The following is a 26,827-nucleotide window of genomic DNA, read 5'->3' as shown; positions in this document are numbered from 1 at the left end:
CCAAAAGAGAACGAATTTTTTTTCTTGGTAAATCAAGAACAAAATAAGTTAAAATTAAATGTGAAGTCTACCCATGTGGTGTTAGTTCCAGGAAGACAGCTCATGAACATACCAGGCTACATAATAAAGCCCATTGGCTTACCCTGCATTGCTCTTGCTCCTGAAAGATCTTCTAAGAGCAATATCACAATAGGGGTTTACATGATTTTATTGTTTTGACTATTTTCTGTAGATTACTTTGGGACTTTTAGGAATATGTGGCATGAAAATCACATAATCATTTAGGCTGGAAAATACCTTTAAAGTTATCAAGTTCAACTATTAACCCAGCACTGCCAAGTCCACCAGTAAACCATGTCCTAAGGGCCACATCTACACATCTTTTAAATAACTCCAGGGATGGTGACTTCACCACTTCTCCAAGAAGCCTGTTCCAGGGCTTGATAACCCTTTCAGTGAAGATATGTTTCCTAATATAATATCGAATCTAATCCTCTCCTGGTGTAACCTGAGGCCTCTGGTCCTATCACTTATTCCTTGGAAGAAGTGACTGACCCCCATCTGGCTCACCCTCCTTTCACACAGTTATGGATAGCAACAAGGTCTTCCCTGAGCCTCCTTTACTCCAGGCCAAACACCCCCAGCTCCCTCAGCTGCTCCCCATGTGACCTGTGCTCCAGACCCTCCACCAGCTCCACTGCCCTTCTCTGAACACAGGATCTGAGGTGTGGCCCCACCAGTGACAAGCACAGAGGTACAGCCATTGCCCCAGTCCTGTATATTTCTGATACAAGCCAGGGTGCCCTTGGCCTTCCTGGCCACTTGGGCACACACTGGCTCATGTTCAGAAGGCTGGGGACTAAACCATGCCATAGTCTATATACAATATCCTATTTATTACCAAATGCTAGACTGGCAGATGAAATAAGATCTCTAGAGACAGGTTATGGAAGTAGGTTTTTTTTACAATAACTCCCACAACTTACTATCCTATACTTAATGAGCTTATGGTAGACATATTTCACAGTATTTTACTCGATTTAAGCCTTGACTCTTGGGCTTTTCTACAGGTCTTTCTCAGGACATATCTGCAAAGAACTGAGCACTGTGTGAAAGGCATCAGTGCACTGATACCGAGCTAATCTGCTCCAGTGCTGCACAGAGCATCTGATCAGCACAGTGGGTTGCCAGAAGCATGCTGGATCTCTCCACAGGACACCCACCATGGGAGCAGTGTCTGTGCTGTCACACAAGGAAATGTAAGCTAAAGAACTGAGACTACATAATTCTCTGCACCACAAAACAAAAACATCAAGTGATCAAAGTTAAAAGGTTGCTGGAATATCCTGAAGAGAGGAATCCAGCTTTCTCCCACCTGTCAGACTGAAAGTCACTAGGTGGAACACAACAGAAAGGTCCCTTGAGCCCAGAAACTGCAACTAAGGGGAAAAAAAAGTTGAAAATGTGGGTTTTTTTCAGATTCATATTGCAGCAGGGACATTAATGACATGTGTCACTGTGATACCCAATGAAGCAGACATAAAACTGCAGGATCATAGCTGGACTATTTTGTAGCTAGCTGTAAATAAAAGCATTAGCTACCTTACCTGGTTTATAGACTGAGCTAGAAGATAAAGATCAGCACTTTACAATGGCTATACTAAAATACAGCTACCTATATATAAGTAGGTATCTTGTATGTTGCCACTTACTTTGCTGAATGTGTATTTAGCCAAGAAGTAGTTCTCATTTTCAATAGTATCTGTCAAAACACAAAGCAAGGAGGATTTATATCAAAACAGGCAGAAAAATCCATAAGCAGTTCACATTACTGTAGCAAGCAGCTAAGGTCAGGCTAAGATGATTTGTGGGCTATTTAATCTCTTTTTCTAGTCTTAGGTTGATCTCAGGAGAACACAATGTGAGAGATTGCCCTCTCTAGCAGATCAACTGCTCCCAGTGCCACACATTTCTCATATCAAAGCACTGACTTCAACTGTAATCAGCTTTTCACCTTCACAGAATCACAGAGTGAGATGACTTAGAAAGGACCATCAAGGATGATCAGTCCAACTCCCAGCCCTGCACAGCACCATTCCCAAGAGTCACACCATTTGCCTGAAAGCAATGTCCAAACACTTCTAGAACTCTGTCAGGCTGGGGCTGTGACTGCTTCCCTGGGGAGCCTGTTCCAGTGCCCAACCACCCTCTGGGTGAAGAAACTTTTTCTGATATCCAACATTAACCTCCCCCAACACAACTTCAGGCCACTCCCTCAGGTCCTGTCACTGATCACCACAGAGAAAAGATCAGCATCTGTCTGTCTTCTTCCCCTCATGAGGGAGTTGTAACTGCAGTGAGGTCTCCCCTCAGTCTCCTCCATGCTGAACAGACCGAGTGACCTCAGCCACTCCTCACATGGCTCCCCCTCAAGGTCTTTCACCATCTTTGTTGCCCTCCTTTAGATGCTCTCTAATAGTCCTTTTCTATATTGAGGTGCCTAAAGCTGCCCCCAGCACTCAAAATGAGGCTGCCCCAGTGCAGAGCAGAGCAGGACAATCCCCTCTTGCCCAGCTGGTGCTGCTGTGCCTGATGCCCCCAGCACACAGGTGGCACTCCTGACTACCAGGGCACTGCTGGCTAAGGTTCAACTTTCTGCCTCTCATTCTGGGGTCAGTTCTCCAGCTATTTCTAGCAGGAGGCAGTGCCATTATGCTGCTGAAAGGTGACCTGAGGAGAGCCCTGTATGCAGGTACTGCTTCCCAGCAGGAGACCAGGCTTACCAATGGAATCACCATCATCCCAGAAGAGAGATCCAGAAGCTTCTCCTTGTTCATCCAGGGCAATAAGGAGTCCAAATGGGTTCAGGCGGCTGTTGACAAACACGTTGAGAAGTGTCAGTACAAACCTGTGGGCACTGGCCCTTCCAAGCAACTTAAACTTCTGAACACAAACTCCCAAAACAGGTCACGGCAGATGACAACAGCTTTCACCAAAAGGACTCTAAAAGTGATGGCAAAATCTTTGCCTTGCCTTGTCCTACTGACGTCTAGATTTCTCATGTTTTGAGTGCTCATGTGGAAAGCTCCCCCTCCTTTTGTGGTCTCAATGTACAATAACAGGATGATCTGGGAGTCATAGTAAGGACTGTCTTACTGGGAGTCATAGTAAGGACTGCCTTACTATGGCTGCACAGTGCTGGCCTCTCTTTCCTACTCAAACTAGCTTCTGAACATGGTTCAGATTTGAAACCAGTATATTATCCATTTGCATGCGGAAATATTTTTCCTGAAGAAAGATTTGAGCTTTTCCACCTTGTTTACAGCATTTGATAAATTCACCCAAGAAGAATTTTGTTTTTCCCCTTGCATACATTTACTCTGAATGACTGACAGCAGGTCAGTGTGGCAGTAAGAGGTACAAAAGCTGTTCTGAGCATATCCACGGAGCCAGGAGTAGGCGTCAGCTGTGCTAACAGTGACGTGGGTCATCTCTGAGGTGATTTCTCCTAATGAAATGGAGTGAATACTGGTATAAAAATACTGTACTTATCACTTGGGATGGCAGCTGGGAGCTGCAGATAGTCTCTCTTCTGTACTTTCATTTGATTGCTTTTTTGACTGTCTGTGGGTCTGACCCCCACCATGGCTGCTGGTGACAAACACAGGTGACGTTACCTCTCAGTAGTGGTTGTGGCTGGTGCCTGCTGTGGCAGAATGTTCCCTCCACGGATGTACAGAGGGATCTTGTTCAGTGGGGCAGACACAGTAACACGGCTCTTCTTCCAGGAACTTGGCACTTTAAGACCCTACCACAAAAATTAATGCAGTTAAAAAAATGCCAATCCTGGCAGTATACATACTGAAAAAGAGAGCAAGGGGTAAATTTTCATTTCAGTTACATCAGTGAAGAAAACAAACTAAAATATAGATTTCAGGAGTGTTATTCTAGTTTCCTTTTTAACATGAAAGAGGATCTAGCCTCTGCAGTTATCCATATGCCTGAGATAGAAGCATTATGACTGCAAGACAGCAAATGGTCTTTAAAAATGGTATCATTATTCCATATGCTGTTAAAAAACCCCACTGATCAAGACACTGAGCAAAAAGAAAAAAAAACTTTTGCTTCCTCTTTTTATACATATGGAGCCTATCACAATTCAGTTTAAGGTAAGTGATTCATAGTCATTTGGGGATGTAAACTGTAGATTTTCTTCTCTTCTAAGAACAATTCTTCCCCTTTCAAGAAGTAATTACAGCATTCAGAGAGTGAAATTTATGTGTGTGTAGACAACCAGCATTAAGTTCTTCTGCATCATCCTTTTCTGGTTTAATGCCTCAAAACCTCAAAAAAAAGACTTATGTACAGAGAAAATAACAGGAAGGCTTTGCTCTTGCCCTCTGTAAATGATAATGATGATTTATGATAATTATATTATATATAAACCATATAATTATGATTTATTATTTTTATCCAACTTTGGTTTGGATAAGCACCATGTGCATGACAAGTAAGTGCCAAATACTGGGAGGCACATTGGCAGGGCAAGGGACAAAGGCCACTGTCCCTGTGCCCAGCAAAGGTGTTCAGAGGGAACCATGAGGAGAGCTGAATTAAATGCTGGACTTTGCAGCATCACAGTCTCATGAAAAGAGAAAAAGGAAAGGATTGGATGAACATCCATCTGAGGACACCAGCCAAATGCTGAAGATGACCAAACTTATTTTAAAAAAAGTCTGCATTTCCTCTGAGAGCAGTTCTGCCCTGCCTGCTCCTCTGCCAGGGACACTCAGGAGACTTAACAACAGCCTGATGATCCTGGGCTCATTTCTGAAAGCTCTTGGCATCAGCTCAACTGCTCCCATTGAAGCCAAGCTGGGCTTAGCCTGCAGACTGCAGCAGAGCACTTCTGGAAATGCAGTCCTGGGGATGGTGTTGGAAAGGTGAAGGCCCTGAAGAGAAGGGACTGGCATGTCCCACAGAGCAGATTGTTCTGCAGCTCTTCCAAATATGCCTTCTGTCAAAAGTGATGCATGTGCAAAAGTACATGCACAGGAGGGTTTGTGGCATGCTCTCAGGAGTGTGGCTTAGGTTTCTGCCTCTGTGTGCGTGGAAGTGTATCAGAAAGAGAATTAAAAGTGGAGGCTAAAGAAAGAAATCCTGGCATTTTCATGCATGTCTAGGCTGCTCTTGAAAATTCTGTTTGCTGTGTCTTAGAGCTTTACATGGCAAAAACAGAAAACAAAATGTAACTGAAAGCTGTGTCATTTGTTCTCCCAGCTAGCCTGATACAGACTTTTTTTTTCTCTAGTTTTCTTTATCTACAGATGCTGAGGTAAAAATACTGCTGAAGATTGCTAAAAGCTATTTTGCTGGAATTGTACCATTTTAAATTATCAGGAAAAAAAGTAAGAAAATGAATCTTAAAAATACATACGGTATAGTAGTCGAACCACTGTGCATCAGGGAAGTATACATCCACAGTTCTTGCTCCCTGTAATTGTTATAAAGAGATTAGTCTTTTTCTTTTTGTATTTCTGATATTACATTAGCTTTATTATATTTGTGTGTGGAGAGATGTATGCTGAATATTCTAATAACATCAAATTTTGGATATTATGGCTGAGTTATTGTCATTGCAGTGGACTAGTGCTGGCTAATCTATAATACTAAACAGACAAGCCCATCCTATTTGGGGGGTTTTATTGGCATAGCCTGGGATGAGTCAACATTACATTATTATTTTATTCTAGTACATAGCTCTATGTCTTGCAAATGTAACTGGCCTAGGTACACTCCTCCAACATCTGAGCAGCCCTAGCAATGGCTATGGCAGCCTCTCCAAGACAGGGCTTCACCTCTGAAGTGGGAGGACGCCACTGCTCAGGGCCCCTCGCACCATTCCCATCCCAGAAACAGGCAGAGAATGAGCTCTAGCATACAGAGGATGCAGATCCTTCTCTTCTTGCAAACAACTTAAAGTTGCAGATAAGTAATAATAAATAATAAATGTTTTGCTAATTGCACAATTACTGTACTCCATTTTGCAGCATGTGTTGTGTCAGATCGCTGCAGGGATGTAATCATGCTAAAGGCACTCTGTATTAATAACTCCAGGAACAGTTGGGATCAAAACATACTTCCATTTTTGTCACAAGTTGCTTATCCTCACAAACAGATTAATTTTTACTATCAGTGTAGATGTCTGTCCTTTGCAGAATTATGGACTAGACCCAAGGACTACCCCAGGAATCTTGTGGAGCAAGAAAAGTAAAGATGGAAGAGAAGAGTTAAGGCAGTTACCATTTGACATTTTAGGGATTTTAGATGTATTAAAAACCCTGTAAAGGCAAGATGCTCCCCTCTCCATCTCTTCCCTGTGGTCCTATGACAACCCTGGATAGTCTGGTCTAGAGAAAAGTGTGTAACCATCATGTGAGTCATGATGATTTCAGGGCCAGCTTGGATAGGGCTTTGAGCAACTTGGCCTAGTGGGAGGTGTCCCTGCCCATGGCAGGGGGAATTGGAACTTTAGATGATCTTTCAGGTCTCTTCCAACCCAAACTATTCTATGCCTCCATGATTCCATGAGCCTCACCTTCAAGACTCCCTAAATAACAAACCAGTGTGCAAGGCAGTTCTCCATTCTAAATCTTTTTTGATGCTGCACTTGCTCTCATCCTAGGACTCAAGGAGTGAAGGTCAAGTCATCCCTGACTCATCTTCTCTACACAAGCAGATGCCAAGCTGCAGTTTGACACAGTCACTGCTGGCCTGCACTGCCACAGTGAGGTTACTGCTCACCTCTGCCCCTGCCCTGCCAACTGGCACAGCCCTGGCTGCCAGCTATCACACTGCAAGACCCTGCAATGTGCTGCCTTCCAAGCTCTGCTTCCCTCATCACGCCACAGGCAGCCTTCCTTTTGTGCTGCAGTTCTTCAAAAAACATCAGAAACTCCTTATCTAGACCCCCTATACTTTCATTTATCCTTATAATGTCCCCTTTTATTCAATTTTTTGCAGGAAGCCTCCCGTGGTTTGTCCCTTCCTCTTCATGGGAAGGGATTTTTCCCCATCCTTTATCATCCTGCTGGTCTGAGACCCTGTGAAATCTTCTTTCTATTCTTCAGCTATTAGAAACCTGTGGGAGTCTGAAGATAAAGGACTGATGAATGAAGTGCCTCAGTGGGGTCAGAATGGTTTTAGAATTTAATTTATACTAAACTCACAGAGACAAAAGAGTTGGTTAAAAAACAAGGTAACAGTGTCCTGTTTAAATGTTTGATCATCAGCAACATCTATAAATACATCAGCTATTCTGGCAGCATGCTGATTGCAAACAGCACTGGGATACATCCCATGCAAATACTTAGATCTGCTCAGACATACCTCTCTTGTGCTGCCAGCAGTCAGTGGTGGGCAAGGAGAGAAACACACCCTTGCTCCAGCCAAGCAGGGAGAGCCATGTGCCCAGCACAGCAGAGGAAAATGCTGCTTTTTAAAACCTGTCCTGTTAGCAGCTTACATTATCATTATCGTTTCCATAATGACTGCCTTTGCCTGTGATGCTGGGAAACTCCTACCACAGCCCCTGAGAGCTGCACTTCCAAAACACTGTGGGTGAGCAGTAATATGGAAACCAGTTTGCTTTCATATCTGTGTGTTTCTTCCTAGCTCGACAATTACTGCTCTGTGTGTGTCCTTGGAGACTGCTGCCAGCACAATAACAGGAGCATGTGAGGGGCAGCATCCAGCCTCTTTACATCCTTTCCTCACTTGGAGTAAAAGGGAAAGGCTGTGCCTTCACTTTCATCCTCCCACTTCAAGTACTGAGAAGCTCTGTACTGCCTGTGCTGCTCAGAAATGTGTTCTGAAGCTTTGACAGTGGAGAGTAGAAAGGGATGGATATGAGCAAACATGCTCTGAATGTCATCCAATGCCCTAAGCACCACTCATTTCTTTGATTCCAGTGTGATGGCATTTTTAATTACAATACTTGCCTCTTCAAGAACAGGAGCAATCATAAAGGCAGATCCCCAAAGGAAGGCAGTATCTATTCCATGAGTCTCCGCATCAGAGGTAAATCTGTTTTGAAAGTTAAATACACAATGTTAATTCACAGTTGTGAGAATGTGCCAAATATTTTGATATTACTCACTGTGACAAGAAATCTGCTTCCTCAAAGTATCCTTCAACACAGCCAAATATTTTTCCTGATTGACGGAATGCCAAAAGCTGGACAGAGATTCAGATATTTCAGTATACCTACCATCCCAGAGCAGACCAGAACTCTCACAAAATGATGAAGCTGATTTCTTTTCAGAACAGCAACAGTGGGAAAACAACTCACTTCTATTCAGTGGGCTGAGACTTCATTGTGGGAGCCGATGAGCGGGACAGGGGCCAGGCCCAGGAGAGGGAACGCAGAGGAAAAACACTGTGCTCTAGGATCTAAAGCATTTGTGAAAATCCTTGGATTTGGTCTCCTACAGCTTCCACAGATTTACATTTGAAATTGTTTGCAAGACAAACACAGAGCAACAGACATGCATTATTGCACGTTTTAGCTGCCTCTCCTGAACGGATGGAAAACCTATGGAACCCAGTCCATTTTATTCAATACACTAAAACAGTTTTGGATTCTGATCCTGTTCTCCAGAATGCTCACAGTCCAATCTGCCTGGCATCGCTTGCCTTCTCTTGGGAAGAGATCTCTATTCCACTGTGCATTAGCTAATGAAAATATTGAATAGCACCAGGCAAAGAAGAGAGATCCTTCCCAACTCAGGAATCTCCCTTCATACAGCATAAAATCACTGAGAATTTAAATAGGTTTTCAATCATCTCTAAGTCTCTTCCTGAGGAAATAATTAATGGATCCTAGTTCTTATAAGAACATCACATTCACAAAAAATCCACATCTCAAATCCTCCTAAAGTCAAAGTACCTTGTACCTCCTGACTTCTGCTACTCCTCTGCCCCTCCAACAGCCCTGCTGCCTTGTCAGAGATGGTAACTGGTCTGGTTTTCATGCATTTTTGACAAATTCACACTGCCTGTTGCATATTTACATATTATTCTCTAAGGATGTATACATTTCTTGTTTAAAAATTCCTTTATTGTGTCTGTTTGATGGGCTTTGCAGCTGCCCCTGTCTAAAGCCAGGTCTCTGTTGAACACTGGCTGGAGCAGAGTGGCTCAGTGTCAGTGCCCTGCTCCACACCCTGCCTGCTCGGGGCAAAGGCACACACTGCACCCAGCCCAGGCTTACAGCAATCTCCCCAGATAAGTAAAGATAATTTGGCAATAAAAAGACACCTATTGAGTGCTCAGATTTCTAAAATATTGGAAACTTAGGGGAGTACACGGAACTTAAGAAAAAAATGTTCTTGAAGGCATGTCTTGGGCTCTGCTTGAAAGAGACCTCAATTTGTTCAGAGTTTTTTTTTCTGTCCAGAACAGTAGCTCTTTTTTACACCTTAATCTTGGTCATTACTGCATTGTGACATAATACTTTTAAATGTTTAAAGCAGATTATGGGTTTTGATGAACTACCTTGTCCTAAAGTTTTTGAAATATAAAACATGAGTTTTTCTTGTCATCTCAATAGGCTCTCTGTATTTTCAATTCAACTGTAATAAAACTGTGATTGCAATAAAATACATTTTGTTGTGGGAGGCTGCAGGACAAAAAGCTGATCAAGAAATTATGAATAAAGAAGAATCAATCATATTTGTACATGGAAAGATGATTCTCACCCTTTAACTCAGCACAATTTTCTCTTGCAATTATAGCAACCACTAGCACAAATTCAGCACACAAATGAACTTTCCTATTTTGAAACTGTAAGCCATTAAAGCATGCTGTCATCTATCAAAGGTCTTTAATTCCATCTACTGCTTCCTCTGGTTAGATGCTGGCCTCTTTTCTGTCATACTCCCCCCCCAGTTAGCCATTAAACTCATCTGTCCCTTCCACTAATGGATTACCACCTCACAGTCTTTTTTGGACACCTGAGGTATCAATACCTCTGCTTTATGGAGTGAAAGCCTCCAAGACACCAAGTACATTTAAAAGAATATAATGGAATGTTGTTCATGTTTGCTGCCTGACATGAACCCCTAAATGTTCCAAATGGAATGAAATGTCCACATGAAACAGCTATTGCTTGGAGACTCCTTGCCTGGGTACAGTTGTTTTCATGGTGAGAACTCTGAACTCGTAAGAACTTCATTAATGCAGGAGTTTTTTATTTTTCCTTTGTATTTTTTACAAGTAAGAGGCAAGGTTGATGTAAACTTCCATCATCCATACACTGAAAATTCTGTTTCAGTCCTCTTTCTCAAAACCCCACATTTCTCCTCCTGCTAGCATCTGGGTCACTTTCTCTACTTGGGCAGGCCCACTACTAAACCACTTAATATTGCTTAGAAATAGTAAGAAATACACATTGAGTAAGAGCAGTGAATAATAGTAACCAGAATTAACTAGTGGTAGTAAGAAACACTTTTAAGCATTTTAGGATCTAGCTCTGGCAACATGAACAAGTGATGGGGCTAGGATGCCAGCAGGGGCAGTGGGAAGGGAAACATCTCCTGATGCCTACCCTACTTACATGCATTTGAGAGGTTTTATTTCCTAGTAATCCAGTAAACTCTGGTCCTGCTGACTAAGCTCCCATCAGTGTCTGTAGTGAACCTCTCAGCTCAGTTTCATCTGACAAAAGCCTCTGTTGGTGCATCTGAGACTGACCTACAACTCTAATCAAAGCAAATTTGGAAATTTGCCAATGTGGACATGGCCCACATAGAGTACAGGTATGCTGGTAAGGGTCAGAAAGGCAGCTTTAATGACACTAGAGCAATTCTGTATTAGCAGAGATTAGCTAACATTAATGCCAAAATTAACTTGGGCATTTCCAATATTAACACAAACTACATTATATTAAACTATATATTGAAAAAGACCTAAAATAAATACTTTAAATAGCATATCACTAATTGTAATTTATGAGTACCTATGCTCTCTAATTTTATCCAGTAAAATGACATTGCCAAGTAGAAAGAGGAAGGATACTTCTTTTAAAATGTATTAGTTAACCATTATGCTGAGTAAGCAAAACAGATTTTTTTCAAGTATCCTTTCCATGCTTGAATGGTGTGCACTTTGGTGTAATCTCAGTTTAATTTGCACAAAATGCCTTACCCTTTAACCAGAATGTTTTTAAGCTAAAGGGGAGAAAAAAGAACATTACACAGTCTATGCCACAGCCTGCACCAATGAAATGAAATTGTGGCAGAGCTTCAGGCTTTCATATGTATTGTTTGCACTCCTTTTGCTCAAGTCTTTGCATAAAGCATTCTGAAGTAGAAAATTAACCAAAAGCAGGTATAAAACTGATTAGAAGATCAGGACAGGGACACTAAACCTCAGCGGGATTCCTGCTTCTTCCAAAAAAGAAAAAATTACTCGTTCCAAAAATCTGAGTTTAATTTTCAAAGTGGCTTTTCAGTCTGCATTTATTAATCTCAGTTTTGCACCTGCTTCTGCACTCCAACATCTCTATCTCTGTTTTCTCTGTGCAATTTGTGGACACAGATGTGGGTTTCATAGATAGCATGCAGATCCAAGTGCTAAATTGGAAAAAAAACCCCAAATGCTATGGATCATTGGACTCTCAGTATGAGGCCTTTTAGCATTCTGGATCAGAATACAGATTTCATTGATTTCATTCAAATACAGTAAATACAGGTATGTGACTCTCATTTTTGAAATAAAAAAGAACTATATATTTGCCTAAGACTAAAACTTTTCAGAATTCTTCTTTCTTAAGTTTGTCTTTTTCACCCCAATGGAAACAAATAAGGTTGTATATTAATGGAAATTAATTGCATATATTAAGAGTTATCTTAGTGCATATAACTTGATTGATTTAACTGTTCAACTGTTCTTTTAAAAGAGAGGATGCAATAATAATACTGTGAATATTCTCCTAAGGATATAAACCATTACATACATAAGAGCTCAACTACTTTGTGAGCAAATTAGAATGAAAAAGGAACTCCAAACTCACTCGTGCATCAGTGAGCGCACCACGGTGCCTCCGTGAACGTGAGACTCGTAGAACAGGGTGTACAAGTACGGCAGCAGGGAGTATCTGATCCGAAGAGTAGCACGAGATATCTTGGCAAATTCATCTCCAAACACGGCTGGGTCTTGTTCCTGTCCAGTGAAAGCTTAGATTTGTACTGAGCATTGAAACAAACTCAGCAGAGAAGCTGTGTGCAGCATAAGGAGAGCTGTGGCTGGTCTGATGCTACAGAAGTGAGTGTTTAAATAAGAAAAAGCACTCATTTGCAAACTGCAAGATATATTAAGAACAACATCCATTATTCCCGAACTAACATTTGTATAAAATTCTTAACTTGAAAAATTCCAGTGAGTTCTAAAAGATCAGGCCCCACCAAAATGTATGTGAGCCCTCTGCAACCACCCCTAAGCCTGTGGGGAGACGGAAGCTGGGGCTCCATGCCTGTGCCCAGGAACAGATGCCCAGCCTCTAGAAATTAATTTATCCTGGAGATGCAAGATGTCTGTCATCTCAGACAAAGGAGATGAAACACACGAAAAAGGGAAGACTGATAATCTGCAGATCAAAGTCAAAACCTTAATTACATTGGCCACAAATATAAAGGCAAGTCTAGGTAAAAGAGTAAACTCATAACCCTGCTGAAGCCAACAGGTGACCAAAGTCACTGTGTGTGGTACAGAAAACATCTCATCCATTCAAGAAGCTTGATTTCTCCTCCTGTGTGCCCCATTTTAGGATGCCCTGAGTGACAGCACACCCATACATCAGCAGTGCCCCTCAGCTCCTCAGTGCCAGCAATGCTCTCCTGTGGGGCAGGGCATGCACTGGGTGCCACCATCAAGGGGGCAGGTTGGAGCAGCCTCTCTGTATTCACTGGCTGGGTTTGGTCCTACTCCAACACAACCCTGACTCTCCCCTGGGATGGCAGGCAGAGCACGCAGCCAAGGGCAGTGCTGATATGGGAAAGAGCCACATCTCCTTTAATTCCTCCTGTCAACCTCTCCAGTGCTAAACAGCCAGCTTGCAAATCACATGGCTCCCTTTCTCCTTTGTGAAATCTTCCCAGAGTACTCAATATTCTCATTAAAGCTGAAGACGATATGATGAATTCCAAGGATAATGAAATGCAAGAGCAACAGAAGTAACAAAGCTTTTTATATTTAGTGCTTTTCAGACAAGAAAAATATTAATTAAACTGTTTGAAACACCCAATGAATTAGGCAAAGTAGGTATTTAAGATTTTATTTTACCACTAACCTTATGTTAATTAAATTCAATATTTAAGTAAAATTTCACCATTATTATGTTTATATCAGAATTACTCACTAAGAATACTCCCTGCTGGCTCTGAGCTCCAGAGCATCCATCTATTATTTCAAAAATTGCACTATATTTTTACCAGTGTTCTGACACTGTAAAAACACTGCTTAATTTCACAAAAAACCAGCCAGACTTCTTAGGTGATGCTGAGTCACCCAAAATGCCTGTTCATTTCTTTCCATGAACACAATATTTTAAATGGATTTAAGTAATGCAATAAAACCAAATATATCTCTCAGTTGCAGCACCCATCATATAGACCCACTGTTCTCTTCTTGTTTATTAAATTGTACATATGAGATTGATATCCACTCACCCAGGTCAGACTCTGTTTGCATCCTCAAAGGGCCAAGCAACCATATAAATATATATATATATATATATGTACACCTCTGACTTTAGTGGAGAGGCAAATATTTCTCAATATCAACAGCAAATGCCTCACAGACATTTCTTCTCCTACAAAGAAATACCTCAGGGATCTACAGGCTAATTCCTGACCCTGTTAATGATAGTACTATGGTTTATTATTCCTACATTTACCCAATTGCTGAATATCCATAATATTTTCATGGAGAGACAGAGGTCTCCCTGGGAGTGTAAATGTTGCAGCATTTTGATGATGCAACTTCAAAGAAACTGAAGGTTGGCAAATAACCTGAGCTTCAGCATTGCACAGATCAGTTTACAGAAGGAAAAAACCCCAAACATTTCTTGAACAAACAGAACCATTTCATCACGGTTGCAGATAAACACAGAATAATTACAAAGGCTGCAAGACCTTCAAACTTCATAGCTAGAAATGACCTGATACGTCTTTCTGTTTGCAACAAGTCTTGAAAGGATTTTTATGGTGTTGAAACCAGGGCATGGATCCTGACTAAGGCTGCACTCTTTCATTCATCTCATGGCTCGTTAGCCTTTTCTGGTCTTGGCTGCTGTTTGGCTGATAATGATGTCACTTATTGGTGCCTTTCCTTGGAATTCTCACATGTTTGTAACTTGCTTTTAAACAGCAAGCATGGTTTATAATGACCTCTCTCCCCTCCCTGCAGTACTTACTATAATTACAGAAGTATTGAAATAAAAGTTGCAGCAATCAGGGGACTAGGAAGATATCCCGACACTCACTGGCTCTTACATAAAACCTGGGCTTCAGTAGGTAAAAATGAAACAGATGAATTTTACCAACTGTGTGAGAAGACCAGCGTTTCTATGTCATCTTTACATTATGGATGGGAAAAATTTACATTTGACTGTGTAATTCCTGCTCTCAGTGCAGCACTCCTATTCACCTACTGCTCCAGTTTACCCAAGAATGGCAGGTTAATTTTGGAGAAAGCAACACAAATCACTGTCCACATAACTGTAATCATAGGCTACAGCTTTATGTAACTTTGTTTACTTACCATGTTTCCCTCTGAATTGTGGTTTCTGGAAAATGGATAGAAAGATCCAAGCTGCATCCAGCGCAGGCAGAGTTCGTAGGTAGTGTTGTAGTTAAACCCACAGATATCAGCACCAATCTAAGGAAAAATTGTGTTTGTGATTGTGACCGAGACCCCAAATGAGAGACTACAGAAATTTGCTAATAAAAATAATATTTGGAAATAAATCCCTGTTTCTAATTATTTTATAAGAATGCTCTATAATGATACAAATTTTCCCATCTCCCAGAGCACTAAGTTCACTGTGGAAGATCTGACTGTATTTCAATAATTCTACAAATTCTCCATCCCAATTTGCAAACCCAGAAATATATAAAGGAGCCCTAATCATAGAGTACATAATTTGAAATCATAGAGTACATAATACAAAGAGATCAGTTTTGGATGGCATACATTTAGTCAGTCCAAATCTTGCAGTGTTGGTTTTGTTTCCCTTCAGCAGCCAAGAGTGACATTTAGCCTTTTAATCTGCAGTTCCTCGGGCTGTGGGGGCTGTTACTGCTGGCCATCTCAAGTGGCTTGTTTCAGAAAACATTTGAGCTAATTTGAAGTGATATTGTGTATAAGTCAGCACCTGCCTAGAGGATGCCAGACTTACAAAGGGAATGCCAAAGAGGTTGAATTCCATGATTCCGATGATGGAGCGGCGCAGGTCCTTCCACAGAGAGAAGTTGTCCCCAAGCCAGTGAGCAGTGTGCTTGCCACTGCCAACGAACGTGGACCGGCTCAAGACGTACGGCCGCTTTCCAGTAGCCTGCTTGACAGCACTGCAGAGAAACGCAACAAGATCATCAAAAGCAGGAATGGCAACCAAAACGTCTTCAAATCAACCTGAGCGTTCAGGCACAATTATATCTGAAAGGGTATCACCATGAAACAATTATCATTGTGATCCCTACTCACATGCAAATGTGGCTGCCAAACTGCAAATAAAAGGAAGATTTACACACTGGCCAAACCAAAACAAACAACAAACAAAAATCTATCTGATTCACCAAACAATTTGCTTCAGGTATTTTAATCTTCCTAAATAATAATTTGTGTTTAATTTATTCTCAGCTGAGTCTCAAAATGAAAATTCAAACCATAATTTCCTTTCTATACTAGTATATTTACTTAAGTGTCCAATTAGTTCCTAAAAGGAATATAATATGTATTTTTTTCAACACAGGATTTATTTAGAGATTTGTATTGGTAAATAAAGTTCCAATATCCAGGAATTAAAAATACAAAAAACCCCAATGAAACACAAAACCAAAAAACCAAAACCACACAAAAATATCAAAAGTATCTCTAAACATCTTATAAAAAATAAGTTATCAATATAGAAAACAAACCTGTAATCATTCAAAATGCCACCCCATCCTTGTAGTATTTTCTCTGGTTTCCTGTCTTTTTTGATATATGAGGTTTCATTACAGATTTAGTGGTACAATGAATTTATCTTTGCTTTTTGAAAACAATTTTGCTGTGTCACCAGAAAATCAAGAGAATGTGCCTTACAAACAAATCTATTACAAAATTCCTCAGAATAGGACACTCTGTACATAATTGTAAATTGCAGTATTTTATATTGCAGGAACTCAAATCCAACTCTTCTTTAATATGATTTGGACAACACAATTTAGATTCTCTTGGAAATTCTAGCATGAAATATTAATCATATTGTTCACCATCTACTTCTTTCTCCCTTTTCTTAATGAGATTTCATCAAGAGTTCTTTCACCTGTATTCATCATGGCCCAGTGTTTGCTCTTGGGTCTGTGATGGCACAGAGACTTTAAAGTGCTTCAACACTTGCTTCTGAAGCAAAAACCCCCAGCAGCTTTCATGGAAGAAAGCTGAATGAATTAACCTTAGGGGCCATATGCAGCAGAGGTGCGGTTCTTTAACCATGGGAGACCTGCTGGTTCTGGTTTGCAGGTGCACTGTTGGGCCAATAACTGCACAAGACTCCGTGTGCTTCATATAAATGTTATTTTGGAGCTTTTCATGGATGTCTTGAGCAGGAGTGCTCTCCTCTGGCTGCCTTTGGCTCCATTTGCAAATACAGGTGCTAATGAGGGCAATATCAGATCAACTCAACTATGATCCAGAGCTGCAAAAACAATTTGTAACAAGTAATTTATTGAATAATTTCAGTCTTTCACAAACCATTGCAGAGCAGGTCCTAATGTTGTCAAATGCATTTGTTGATTTAAATTATTTACAGAATATCATGTGCAAATAACTTTTGGCATTAAGCTATGCACAAACTGATTGCTGCTAGTTTATGTATTCAAATTCAAACCATTTGACATAGGCCAGATGACACATCTCCTATTCTCTGTCTGCCTTAGAATAATTCTTAGAATTGTGTTTTTATATGATTATGAAATTGTCATTCATTTTCATCCAATATCCTGCAATTGATGCTGGGTGCTGAATATTCCTGTCAGTAATTTCATTTAATATATTCTTTGTGAAGAGTGAATGCAGAAAGGATATACAACCAGCCTTGAAAGGAAATCTATTTGAGAAACCCAAATGAATATGTACAAAAAATACTTCAGCAAAGTCTCCCAGCTTTGCACCAAAATCAATCCCTGCATATACTTTTGGTGGTCTTCTCCACATTTGGCCAAGCAAAATAAGTTTGTTGGGAGGATCTCTTCAAAGACTGGGGAATAGGGGCCCAAAAACCATGGTAAGAAGTCTGAGGTTCAAGGGCTTCCCGTTCCTTCTCTCAAAAGCAGAACTGCGCTTCAGCCAGACCCACAAGAGCTGGCAAACTACTTCTGCTTTTTCCCAGGGCTTCCCTTGCCCTGGACTTGGCATATAAAACACAAACACATCAACACCAGAATTAGGCTCACTTAACCATGCCCTCTGGATGCTATCAGAATCCAGCTTCTGAAAATGAATGCTAAATGCTGAAACAGGCCACACACGGACCCCTGCTTTGGCTCTTCCATTGTGGAATGAAATTTCCCAGTGTTTTAGCTCAATCCCTGCTGGAAAAGCCATGATCTGCCCATTTCATTTAATCCAACAGCCAGCTTTCCACAGCAACAGCCTGCCTGTGTAAGCTGGCTTTGAGTGCTTCCCAGCTGCAAAATGAGTTTTACAGTAGCTGAGAGCAACTGTGCTGCAATGCAGCTCTAACCTCCTGAACCAACTGAGCCCCAAGCCAATCTGCAAAACACTGCCTGCCAGGAACCAGAGGCAGCTCCAGAAGCAGCCAGGGCACCTGAATAGTTTGGATTCTCCACTGCCAGTGACAGAAACTCTATCACAATGGTGAAGGCACAGATAAATACCCCTGACACCACACAAGGCTGCTTCTGCTGCCAATGCTCACAGAAGCTCTAACAGGAGCATCTTGCTCTACATATACAAAAGCAGCTGTAAAGTTAGGCCTTATACATACATCCTGATTTAGATGAGAAAAGTAAAATTAGAAAGGATTCTGTTCCTTGTTCCAGGGTTCTTTTTTCTTGAAACTTCTTACTAAATGGCAAACAATGAAACAAGACATGGTTCTGTTTCTTATTAAATAATATTACAGATTTTCCAAGTAACATCACTGGCTTTTAAAATGCATTTTAATCACCTGGATTATGATTAGAAATATTTAGAAAACTTACTTGAAAGTTGGTTCTGTCTGGGCCCAGCCAAAGAGAGAGTGTGTGTTGTAGTGGTCCCCAAGGTAAGTCTTGGAGTCAGGACACAGTGTCTTTTCCGCCAGGGAACGATCAGAGATGCCTGAGAATGATACAAACCACTGTAAAATCATATACATCACAATTCAAATCTCTTCATATTTCTACACATTTAGGGGTGAAAACACCAAAATGTTGGGGAAGAGGAAAAGCTGAAGTGCTGGAGCTGCACTGATTTGAGGCTAGCACATAGCCACAAATACTTGTTTGCACACAGGCACATGTCCTTGGAGAGGGGAGATGACTGAGTACACACTGATAATTAATTTCAAGTTCTTTGTCCAATAATTCAAAATATCTGTACAGGTGTCATGTATTCAGTAAGTAATAGAAAGAAAATTTCTGCTTTGCTGAATTAAGAATATATTATTTTACACAATGACAAATTTTAGATAACAAAATATTGCACAGATGCTGCCTGGTCTTTGATCCCATAGCACAGAGATGCTGGCAAAGCCCGTTTGGTGCAAAAAAAAAATTCCATCTGAAAATGGCTCATGAAGTTCAGCAGGAAAGGGGCACATCAGATGTTTATACATGTTTACATATAGTTTCCTTCCTTTTGTTCCTTTTAGGGAATTTTTTCCCATAAGCTGCCAGGCAGCATAATGACTGAGTACCTAAGAAAAACAGGAGTGGTCAAGCTCAGGGGAGGAGGACATCTGGTTGCACTTCTCTTAGCTGGAGTTTTTCTCCAAGGGGAGAGACACCGCAGGAATTGGGCAGGTAAAGGATGGGGCTGGGCAGCTGCTGGCGCTCTTCCTCTGAGCTCCGGAGGAGGATGGTCGGAGCTGCTGCCTGGGGAAGGGAATTTGCTGCTGCTGCCGGAGCCCAGCCCAGGGCTGCTTCTTCTGCCGTGGCGTGAGCCTCTGCTCTTGAGAGCAGCCACAGAACTGGAACCTTATTAACACCCACCTCACTAAAAGAGGGACCTATCTCTGTCTGTCCAGGATCCTGAGCTCGCCTCTCCCTGCCCTGCTGGGAGCTGGGTCACCACTGCCCTGCCCCTGCTCTTTCTTCAGCACTGCTCTAAGTTTTTGCTGCACTGCAGCCCTTCACTCCCTGCCTGCTGAGACATCCTGCCAGCCCATCTTGCTACTTCTGACAGTCCTGCTGCAGCACAGGGACCGGCTGCCCCACGGTTTGTGAAGAGAAGCCTCTCCTCCATCCCTCCCCTCATCACCACGTGCTGCCCGGGCCCGCGCCACAGCGCCCCCTGCAGGCACGGGGGAGTCACCGCACCTGCCCTGCCCGCCGGCAGCCAGCAGCGCCCCTGCTGGCCGTGCCCGGAACTGCACCGAGAAGGAAAGTGCCGCGGCCAAAAGGCCGGGAGGGGGTTCTGGGTTCTGTTCATCATTAATGCTGTAGCTGCTGTTCTTTGTTTGCTTTGTTATACATACTAGTAAAGAACTGTTATTGCTATCTTTGCCTGAGAGCCCCTTAATTTCAAAATTATTACAATTTGAAGAGAAGGGCTTTACATTTTCCATTCCAAAGGAAGCTCCTGCCTTCCTTAGCAGACACCTGTTTTTCAAACCAAGACAACGTTATGTTTATTTTTAGAGATGGAGTTGCAAATATTATGAAATTCTCTATAAATAAAAAAGAAAGTGAATGCTCAAAATTCTTTTTTTTCATGCTTAATTAGGTGCATGCACTATTGTAAATATTTCTCCATGAACAAGCAATCTCTCTGCCTAATTGCACTTCCTGTATGGTTGCAGTTCATTATCAAAATGTCTCTGTACCTGAAACCCCATTAGCCTCTCAGCCCTGCTGTGCCACTACAGCTACAATCCTTGTGTTTGGATCTTTAGACACAAAGACTCTAGTGTCGGTGATCTACATCAGAAATAATTTATAGGCAATTTCCAAGTAACTTTGACCGATATGTCTTTGAAGAAGACACTAAGTTTCTGAGGAAAGTCACACTTAATGTCCCAGTGGTTCTTGATTATTAGCCCTATAAATTTAAGGTGGGATAGGAGAGAAAATGCTACCACATGAATCATAGTTTCATGCTTTTTTTCTATTATAAGTATTTTGTATTCTGCCTCAGTAATACTGATTATTTTACAATTGCATATTAATCTTCAGTATAAAGTGTTTTATAGAAAATTGATTTGAAGGACATCTGGCTTTAAGCAGAAGTTCAAACCACGTAATCATGGTTATAAAATTTAGATAAAGAGGCTGAAGGCGACACTGACAAAAAGCCTGAGGTTCTGAGACTGGGACTGGCACAGATGAAATCACCTAAGACAATAGTGACCTCCCAAAACTCTGCTAACCCCAGGAAGGTCCTAATGTCTTACTGGACTAAACAGCTTAGGGTACTCTCATACCTACATAAGTCAAAGTCTTGGACAGCTATAAACAGGCACCTATTCCATAAAGTGAAATAGAAAAGAAAGCCCTTAAACACTGGTTTAAAACAGATTCCCTACATGTTGGGATGTCATGCCTAGGGCTCCTGGCTGCAGAATGAAGAGCAATACCAGGGAAGTCTCTGGGAAGACCTTAGAGCAGCCCTCTGGTACCTAAATGGGACCTTTTTTTAAAAGGGCATGGAGTGATAGGACAGAGGGTAATGGTTTAAAGAGAGCAGGCTTATATTAGTCACAAGGAAGAAATTCTTTCCTGTGAGGGTAGTAAAACACTGAAACGGGCTGCGCAGAGAAGCTGTGGATGCCCCATGCCTGGAAGTGTTCAAGGCCAGGATGGATAGGGTTTTGAGAAAGCTGGTCTGGTGTCCCTGCCCACACTAGGGGGATTGGAACAAGATGGGTTTGAAGGTCCCTTCCAACACAAACCCATCTGTGATTCCATTATATCATTCTAACACTGCCAGTCACAAGCAGAAGCAAGGGCATATGTGCATGAGTCAAGGCAGAGAAACTGGGCTCAAAACACTCCTGTCTTCAGTATCTCTTGGTGTCCTTACGTGTCATGCAGGCCTCTAGGCCCAAGCTCCTCCTGGTGGCTCAGACATCAGTGCTAATCTTCACAAAGCTCAGCTGCAGCTGCATGGCTCAGCTGCATGGGCTCACTCTAAAGTCCTCTATTTGTGATGTAAAGGGAGCTCTGCTCTTTTGGCCAGTTTACCCAGTATCTCACATCTTTCATGCAGCTCTGAAGGCTGACCAAAAAATGAAGGTAATTTAAGGCAAAGGGGGAAATTCTCATCAGTTCCTGGGCTTTGGTCAAGACTCACAGGTTAAGTGAGTTAAGTGGTAAGTGGTTATCCCACAAAGAGAGCAAACACCAAAATCATCATTAAAAGCTTTCCTTCTGCTTTCAAAAATGCACTATTTCTTTCTAATATTTTGTCATGTTTTTGTTATGCTTATGTTTCTCTTATATTCAAAGTAAAAAAAAAAATTGCCATTTAATAAAGAAAATTTAGAATTCTCATGAGAGTACAAAAGCCCGAAGGGCAAAAAGGGACATTTCCAATACTCCACTGCCAATACTCCAACACTCATGTATCAGCTTCCTACTGCATATCAACATTGCTCAGGCAGCTGGGCTTTCCTGGGGAAATGTTGGCTGGATTAACTACCACACCACTGGCAATAATCATAGGTACTCATGGCCTCCTGGGGAAGAATGAGGATATCATTAACTCAGCTACTGGGTAAGTTTTCCATAGTCTTAGAAGTTTTAAAACTCATTTTTAGACTGTTTCTAGTAACACAGTGAAAATTTTTTTCCAAAGAGAAAGGAAATATATTGAACTAAGGCACCATCTCCCTTGTCATAGCTTGTGAGAAGGCCGTCTCTGAGACTAGCAGTGGCAAGGGTTACTTCATAAGTCTGTAGCTGAGTTACCATATATAGGTATCTTGCCCTTTTTCTGATGTGGAGCAGTTGCTCAGAGAATGGCAAGAAAGGTAATTTTTCGAGTCCTGTTATGAGGCAGAACCTTGGACAGAGGAAAGTGATTGTTTTTGATACTCCAAGAAAGCTGAGCCACTGGAGTCTTGAACAAATATATAATTGAACTTACAGAACAGGCAGGAAAATATGGAAAATCAGAGAATGGAATTATTTTTTCCCCTAAAATATAGCCTATCCAGGTTTAAAACAAACAAGAAAACCAAAGAAACAAACAAAAAAAACCACCAATGAAATGACAATATTAATGTTATTCTAAAATATAATATAAAATAGGAATAAAAATATAATATTAATAAGTTATTTATCGCAATGAAATTATACTTACTAGGAGTGTAAGGAGGGTTATTGATTTCAGTATCAGCACATCCGGGTATCTGGCCTCTCATGAAATTGGATGGTTCATTCATATCCTTTAATAAAGAGAGTAAGACACATGAAAATCTTCATTTTCTTTTTTTTAAAGAAGGAAGGGCAGATATAATGAGACATACAATCCAGATGCCATCGTAGTCGAGAACATCCTTGAACTCCAGACACAACTGGGTCCACCATTCCACTGTCCTGGGGTTGCTGTAGTCAGGAAACACAGAGTCTCCAGGAGGCCAGGCCTAGGGGTTACAAATGTAAATCCTGGTTATTTTCCCATTTCTATTGCACTGCTGCTTTATTGTTTTGAAGCAGCACTAGACAAAATGCATCACAAAATTTAAAAACCCACCTGCCCAACAGCAGGAGTCACGCCATCAGAGTTGTTCACCCACACTCCCATTTCCTGGCCGAGTTCATAAGGTCTGTAAGTGCCTGGCTCCTCATCCTTGGTTATGAAAGGGTCCTGAAAAGAGTGATCACACTTCCATTATTAAAATCCCAGAGGTAACAATTAATCTTCTATTTTATATTTTATAAAAATTTGTGTTATGTTTTCTTAGTGCTGATTGCAAAAATATTGGAAGAAAACAGCATTAAAATTTAATAGGAGTCGAAAGCAAATCATTTAGAAAAAGTCATTAAGGATATGTCATGAGTATTTCTTGTGTAAGGCAAAAGAAATGTGAAATTACTAAATATCCTCACATTTATTTTTTATGAGACTTTCTATGTTCAAATTATTTTAAGACAGGCACTAGATTTTTACTCCCCCTGCACCAAGGTCTCTGCTGGGGCTGGGTGCTGTGCTGGACATTCCCACACTTGAGCACCTCTGAGTTTCGTCCACGGCAATCCGTATTCCGGCTGCCTCAGCACCAACAGCTCAATGCTGGAATAACTAAAACTTTTCAAGGGGCTTGAAGCTGGGCACATCCAACCTCAAAAGGGCCCTGTTAGCCCTCCATTCCAAACCAGTGTTGGACAAGGATGTCCAAGTTATGCCAGTCTGATGCAGAGAGCCCAATTCACACCTGCCTGTGGGGCCTTACACCTCTGCCGTCCCCAGGCACCAAGAGCACAGCATTTTACACCCCACAGCTTGTTCCTGCCCCTTCCCACTGCTTGGGGTTGTCACCACCTCCCACTGCTGCCCCTGATATTGACACCAACAACTCCTCCCCCTCAGGATGACCATCAGTAGCCACCAAGCTGGTACAAAGAGAGCCTGATCAGCTCCTGGGGATGATAGAGGCACACCCATCATGCTGGAAGTAATAAAATTAAGAATACTTTGAGATGCTAGTGAATGAAGAGGTACTTTGCAACTCTGCCCAGCATTCAGCTGCAACCAAAAGGAGGTAAGTGCACTTTGCAATACATCCCTAATTGGAAGCAACTCTCTGCTTTGTGGTTTTTAGAACACATAAAGACTGCAGCCATTTTAGTAGGGAATTCTTTACTTTCTCCTTAGAAAATCTTACTTTCTCAGGTTCTGCTCTAGGCAAAACCTTTCAGTTATGAAACACAATGGAGAAAAACATCATTGAAACAATTCTTCCACTCAGTTGTAGCTGCTGCAATAATTTAAGTGAACTTGAATCAAAATGTGATAGAAATCTAACTAATAAATGTCTTAAAAAGAAAAAAGTATCAGACCCCAAATGGTAAGTTGCTTTAAAGGCTTGTTTTAAATCTAATTTAAATACATTAATTAATTGCCTGATTTACTTGTGAGCCCTCTGATAAGCATAGCCCTGGTGAGGAAAGTATATTCTCCATGCCTCAACAACAAAAGGTACAGCTAAATCCCTACTTTAAGCCCAAAATTTTGTTTAACTTTATCTAGCTCTGGTGTCTCCTCCATAAGGACCATAAGTGTCCATTACATTTTTAACTTGTTCAATAGTCCAACTTGGCAAAAGAGAAAACGGTCCGTCTGCAATAATTATCTTATAATTGTGGTAAAGATGTCTCTCAAGGGACACGAAGGCTAGAAGAAGTCAGCTTAATTAGCTACTCCTAATGCAAACTTATGGTTTCCTTCAGCTGAAAGGTTGTTCCAGAGCATAAATCTAATATATTATGCAGGTTTAGTATTGCCCTAAAGAAAACAAAAGCTCTCCATGCCTGCAAGGGTAGTTTGTGGGGAAGGAGTTTCATGCCTGTTAAATCTTCACTCATTGTTTTAGCATTTAGGGGAAGAAGTGCTGAGCATCCTTAACTCCAGCTGACTGCCTGAAGACCTGTGAGCCCCCAGCATGTACCCAGACTGATGCACTTCCACCTGCAGCCCCACTCCAAATATATTTTTATGCACATCCACAAAAACTCATCTCTGGAAATTTTTGTCTCTATAGCTCACACAATTGGACTTAAAATGTTAAAGACATCGAGCATTATTTTGAATCATGAGCATGTTGCTCTTGACTTTTTAAGTATTTAGTCACTTATGTCATTCTTAACTGTTTCTGTTTTAGTATGGCTTAATAGACAGTATACAAGGTCTTTCATTAAAGATGCTCTTTAGTAAAAATGTTCATAATTTTTCAATGTACTCATTGTTACTTTAGAACATCTTTGTTTCTAAAGAATATATTTGTTCTGACACAGCTGAAACATGCACAATTATTTATTGCAATGATGATGACCAGGTGCTGACATGCAAAGTCACAATTTCCCCTAAATAGAGGTGGCCTCTGAAAGAGATTAGGAGAGAGGAGAGCTGAAGGGCTACATTAAAGGCTCCAGTAATGGAGCCAGGCTACTCCAAAGGGGACCATAGTCACAGAGGGCTCTCAGCACCAGGTGCAATCATGGGGAGCAGACCTCCTGCTGGTGCGGCACCAGCAAGCACATGATGGTGGCACAGCTGAGATCAGGGTCCCATCCTCAGGCAGGCTGCCAGTGTCAGTTCTGCTGGCTGTCAGATATATGCTTTGCTTATGACCAAAGTGGTCTTGAGATGATAGATGGAACCCATTCCCTAAATCCATTTACTAGAGGTTTTCCATGACACTAACTGGCTGTCAGAGCCCATTTCCTGAAATCATCATGAGGGAGGCAACAATCTGCTATATTTGGAGAACTCACCAATTCCTGTCACTACCCAAAGGGAATCTAAATAGAAAATTGTTTTTTCAGTATCCAACTGGATTACACTTGCCTTGATTGCACCCACTGTGACTTGGGAACGAAACCCTTCACACTGCTCCAGCTCCCAGCTCAACTTAGGGGAATACTTTACATCACTAAAGAATGCTAACAGACAGATTTTGACAGAGATATCAGCAACTATAATAAAGTGAAAATAGAAAACTTCAGTACCAGTGCAACCTATACTTCTCGTTAACTTTTAAACAATGAAGGACAGACTGGCTCAGCTTTTGCTCTTTTTCCACAAGCTTGGCTAAAGAACTAGAGCAGAGGACAGGCCTCGGTTACAGGTTAGTGGAAGGATGAAAGAAAGAATTTCTATCTGGATTCCCATTAGCTCATTGCATGAATTAAGAGATGCTATGTTCCTTGTATCTGTCTCACAGCTGAATTGATACAACACCTCCCTTCACTGCTGCAAAATGTGACATCTGAGAAACTGAGAGGGCTTTAAAAATGTTGCTGAAGTCAAACTCATAAGGGAGAAGAAAATGGATAACTAAACCATGACTGCTTGCCTGTAGCTTCATACCCACCAGCAAGTGCAAAAGAACTGGAGACATCCCAACACTGATGACAAAGACTACCATGTATTTACTGAAAGGCAAGAGTGCATAGGAAGAGGTACCCCAAACTCCTGGTATTTTGCTCCTATATTAATGTTTTGCAAGCTATTTTGAGATAAACCAATAAATAGGCATGTGGTATTTAATGTTACAGCTCTAAGAGATTAGATAATTTTTAGAGCAGTATTGAGGTTACAGAGAACCTAAACTGCCTAACAGTTAGAGAGAGCAATCAGTCCTGACAGCACATGTGCTCACTACTGCTTGGTTATTTACAAT

General features: G+C 41.3%; 1 protein-coding gene across 1 annotated transcript in view; it reads right to left on the bottom strand.

The window, feature by feature from the left end:
* LOC132073616 (sucrase-isomaltase, intestinal-like) overlaps positions 1–26,827 on the bottom strand; it is a 60,619-nt gene that overhangs the window by 5,696 nt on the left and 28,096 nt on the right. Inside the window, exons 10-21 of the mRNA XM_059472751.1 lie at positions 23,179–23,292; positions 22,952–23,068; positions 22,786–22,870; positions 18,486–18,603; positions 15,458–15,626; positions 14,821–14,937; positions 12,074–12,222; positions 7,997–8,085; positions 5,438–5,490; positions 3,678–3,808; positions 2,784–2,872; positions 1,713–1,762 (exon numbers count right to left, since the gene is read on the bottom strand). Coding sequence (XP_059328734.1) covers positions 1,713–1,762; positions 2,784–2,872; positions 3,678–3,808; positions 5,438–5,490; positions 7,997–8,085; positions 12,074–12,222; positions 14,821–14,937; positions 15,458–15,626; positions 18,486–18,603; positions 22,786–22,870; positions 22,952–23,068; positions 23,179–23,292 — 1,281 coding nt within the window. The remainder of the gene's footprint in view (positions 1–1,712; positions 1,763–2,783; positions 2,873–3,677; positions 3,809–5,437; positions 5,491–7,996; positions 8,086–12,073; positions 12,223–14,820; positions 14,938–15,457; positions 15,627–18,485; positions 18,604–22,785; positions 22,871–22,951; positions 23,069–23,178; positions 23,293–26,827) is intronic.

The sequence above is a fragment of the Ammospiza nelsoni genome, chromosome 5 (assembly GCF_027579445.1).
Source record: "Ammospiza nelsoni isolate bAmmNel1 chromosome 5, bAmmNel1.pri, whole genome shotgun sequence".
Taxonomy (NCBI): domain Eukaryota; kingdom Metazoa; phylum Chordata; class Aves; order Passeriformes; family Passerellidae; genus Ammospiza; species Ammospiza nelsoni.
This window is presented reverse-complemented; position numbering and strand designations above follow the sequence as displayed.